Raw genomic sequence first — 2,665 nt, 5'->3', positions numbered from 1 at the left:
GAGGGGGGACTGGAGCAGAGAATGTTACAGGGTTTAGCACAACGCAGTTATTTACCAACACCCTACAGAAATATACCTAAAGCTTGCCATTGACTGTGGATATTTGTTATACAAACACTGTTTATTATCATTTTTATCATCATCATAAATTGTTATTGAAGTTCCTGAAATACTGGTGACAGTGGTGTAGCAAAATGGCACTTCACTGTCTCAAACACGAGACCCAAGTTCCATTCCTGAGAGGGGAATATTATTATCTATGGACTTTCCCTTGGGATGCTGTATGTATACTTTTCAGCTTGGGTTGGCCCTAACAGGCAGGGTCAGAAGCCAACCTCCTAGATGGTTGTCTAAATTGAGTTGATGGGGGTGTAAAAACGCCTACATGAAAAAAAAAGTACCTGTAGTCCTTTCTTCTGGTTGTCACACATAAGTCCCAGCACTCTGAGAACCAGCTCGATGTAGCCGTCGTCCTTGAAGTCAAGGTCGTCAGACATTGCCACCGCGTTCTCCGTCAGTTCCTTCAGTTCATCGTCGTCCAGCTCCTAGAGGTCACAAGAAAAACATTCCAAAACAAAACAGTCACTCGTTTTGCAGTTTTTAGTTCCAACTTTTGTAAAGAGAAGCAAGCTCACTGACATAGTGACAGCTGTTTACCTCAAGGAGAAGCAAGAACAAAAGGCAGAAATAATTTAGGGAGAGGAAAAAAGTAAGACATGCCAGTGGCACTCTTCATAATTCCATCAATCAGCCACCTCCATACCAAAAAGTGGAATTAAAACTGAGCGTAATATCATTTTGGTTGTCGGACAGGACATGAAATGTAGGATATAAAACACAGGACAGATTGCTATGGTCTACTAAGAGGGAGCAGTGCCTTTCTTCTTGATAGGACAAGTAACATATGTGAGGCAGCGTGGTGGAATCAGGTGGTGGAATCAGGCTCTCGTCAAAATAATCAAAGTGAAGAAACTTGCATTTTTCCCCAGGTTTGTGAATGTTTATCAAATTTTTCTTTTTTGGCTCAACATCTTTCATGCCTATTAAAGAACTCATTTCTGTGTGGATTTTTTCTGAAAAACGTTAATTAAAGGCCCCAAAAAATGTAAATTTTCAGTAACCACGGACTCTTAAGCTAAGGAAATAACTAATCTTTGGCGGCCATTTTCTCACTAATTTTACCTCTGAAAACAGGTTTCCCCCACCTCCCTCATTTGCAAATGTATCGACTTGTATTCAAGATAAATGGATATTTTTTTCTTTGAAATACAGACAAGTGAACAAGCTTTAAGATGATACCAATAACTCTACATGCCCAAAAATTGATGAGAGCCTGATTCCACCACGCTGCCTCACATGTCATTTTGGTTGTCGGACAGGACATGAAATGTAGGATATAAAACACAGGACAGATTGCTATGGTCTGCTAAGAGGGAGCAGTGCCTTTCTTCTTGAAGGACAGGTAACATATGACTGATACGGCACAAAACACGCAGACTGCTTTGTGTCAGACTCCGCCACACGCCGTATTGAAAAGTGGTATACAGGTGTTTTTTAAGTAAGAGTTTTACGGCACTTGCAACACAAGAAGGTCATATAAGGGCAGAAGATTAGAGGTGTCACAAGAGAGTAACAAACATAAAAAATAAGGAGAGATAAAGATGATAGCTGTGTGATAGGAAAGAAGGAGTAAACCCCACCAGAGCACCCGCAAACCACCCACTGATATATGACAGTCTCAAACTGAGTAGGGTAAAAGATCAAGCAAGAGGAAGAGTAAGTGGAACCTGCAGAAGAGTCACAGAAATTGAGGTACAGAAAATTGGGAAGACAAGGAATAACATCATGAGGCTAGCCCAGGATAGGGATAGGTGGAAAATGTTCCTGGCCTATATCCTGAAAAAAAAATGGTATGGGTTTAACGCCCCTATCAACACTGTTAGATTATTTATGGGGCGGGACCTCCTAGTTTAAAGTCCGTCTCTGATAGGACCGCTATATCCTGATTCAGGGTGAAAAAAAAGGCATTGAGGATGAAGACCATCATGATAGGACAGAAAATGTCCACTAGTACTGCACAAACATTAATGTCTATGGTCTGTAGTAGTTTTAGTTTAGTTTTAGTAGGGGTTTTATGGTGCTCGCAACTGCATAAGATCATATGAGCGCCAAGGGGTAGATGTGAACAGAGACGTCCTTACAGGGGATCAAGCTTACTCTGCAGCTCACCTCTCTAGCTTCAACAGCACAAAGTCTGCTTCGACTATCAAGGCACTCTGGAAATAGCGGGTCACAAGTGTATGACAAACATATAAAAGAAGTAGAGGAAAAATGACAACAGTAAGGATTACGAAACAAAAAGCAGCAGTTCCCCTTTGCAGTTCAGGCACAGTTATGAGCATGACATTGAGGAATCAGCCCATTTACAATTCTACTGAGCACAAGAACATAGTAATGTCCCCCATTTGGGAATGGCCTAAAGACACTTCAGTCAGTAGTACTGCCCAGGGGGTAGATCCAGGGTGAGAAAAGGCATTGAGGATTATGACCATCATGACAGGACACAAATTGTCCATCAGTCTATAGGCTATAGTAGTGAGGGCACAGCCCCTACCATCGTGAAAGAACATAAAACATAGACCTATCCAGTTCCAAATACATTTAT

At 41.5% G+C, this 2,665-nt stretch overlaps 1 protein-coding gene across 1 annotated transcript in view; it reads right to left on the bottom strand.

The window, feature by feature from the left end:
• Positions 1-2,665, bottom strand: part of LOC101848258 (inositol 1,4,5-trisphosphate receptor type 3) — a gene marked incomplete at both ends in the record, with an annotated part of 112,704 nt that overhangs the window by 33,398 nt on the left and 76,641 nt on the right. The window contains 1 exon segment of the mRNA XM_035973446.1: positions 406-545. Coding sequence (XP_035829339.1) covers positions 406-545 — 140 coding nt within the window.

Source organism: Aplysia californica, unplaced genomic scaffold, assembly GCF_000002075.1.
Source record: "Aplysia californica isolate F4 #8 unplaced genomic scaffold, AplCal3.0 scaffold01239, whole genome shotgun sequence".
Lineage (NCBI taxonomy): Eukaryota > Metazoa > Mollusca > Gastropoda > Aplysiida > Aplysiidae > Aplysia > Aplysia californica.
This window is presented reverse-complemented; position numbering and strand designations above follow the sequence as displayed.